This window comes from Stegastes partitus, unplaced genomic scaffold, assembly GCF_000690725.1.
Source record: "Stegastes partitus isolate 25-593 unplaced genomic scaffold, Stegastes_partitus-1.0.2 Scaffold502, whole genome shotgun sequence".
Lineage (NCBI taxonomy): Eukaryota > Metazoa > Chordata > Actinopteri > Pomacentridae > Stegastes > Stegastes partitus.
In genome coordinates this window covers 104,599-105,113 of record NW_007578233.1, presented here as the reverse complement: position 1 = coordinate 105,113, position 515 = coordinate 104,599, and the positions used below count along the sequence as shown (strand labels likewise).

General features: G+C 41.6%; 1 protein-coding gene across 1 annotated transcript in view; it reads left to right on the top strand.

Annotated features, from left to right (window-relative positions):
* Positions 1–515, top strand: part of LOC103361409 (otoferlin-like) — a 26,327-nt gene that overhangs the window by 24,403 nt on the left and 1,409 nt on the right. The window contains exon 43 of the mRNA XM_008287477.1: positions 9–183. Coding sequence (XP_008285699.1) covers positions 9–183 — 175 coding nt within the window. The remainder of the gene's footprint in view (positions 1–8; positions 184–515) is intronic.

The following is a 515-nucleotide window of genomic DNA, read 5'->3' as shown; positions in this document are numbered from 1 at the left end:
TCCACCAGCCGTCCAGATATCGCCCTCCTCTGGTTCCTCATCCCCTTCAAGGCTGCGAAACACCTCATGTGCGACCAGTACAGGTGGCTGACCATCAAGATCGTCACCGCTCTTCTGCTGCTGGCCATCGTGGGTCTTTTCGTCTACAACATGCCTGGATACATGGTCAAGAAGATGATGGGGGTTTGAGAGATCTGCTGGATTTTACTGTTTGACACTGTGAAGAAAGTACTTTTACTTGTGTTTTTGAAAGTGTGTTTTGCCATTTGACAGAATCACGTTGTTAGATTATGGGCATTATATACGGCTCCAGTACACAAAAAATCATGCAAGATCCATTACTGCAATGTAGTTCATTTTATTGTTGTGTCACATAAGGGCTAGCTTTATTTTTGCTTTAAAGTAATTATTATTAGGTTTATTGTTGTTGTTGTGTTATTGTTGTTGCTGCTGCAAGGTAGGACTGGCACATTTGTTCTGATTTATTGTGAACTACGGTGTTTATTGTGAAGTAA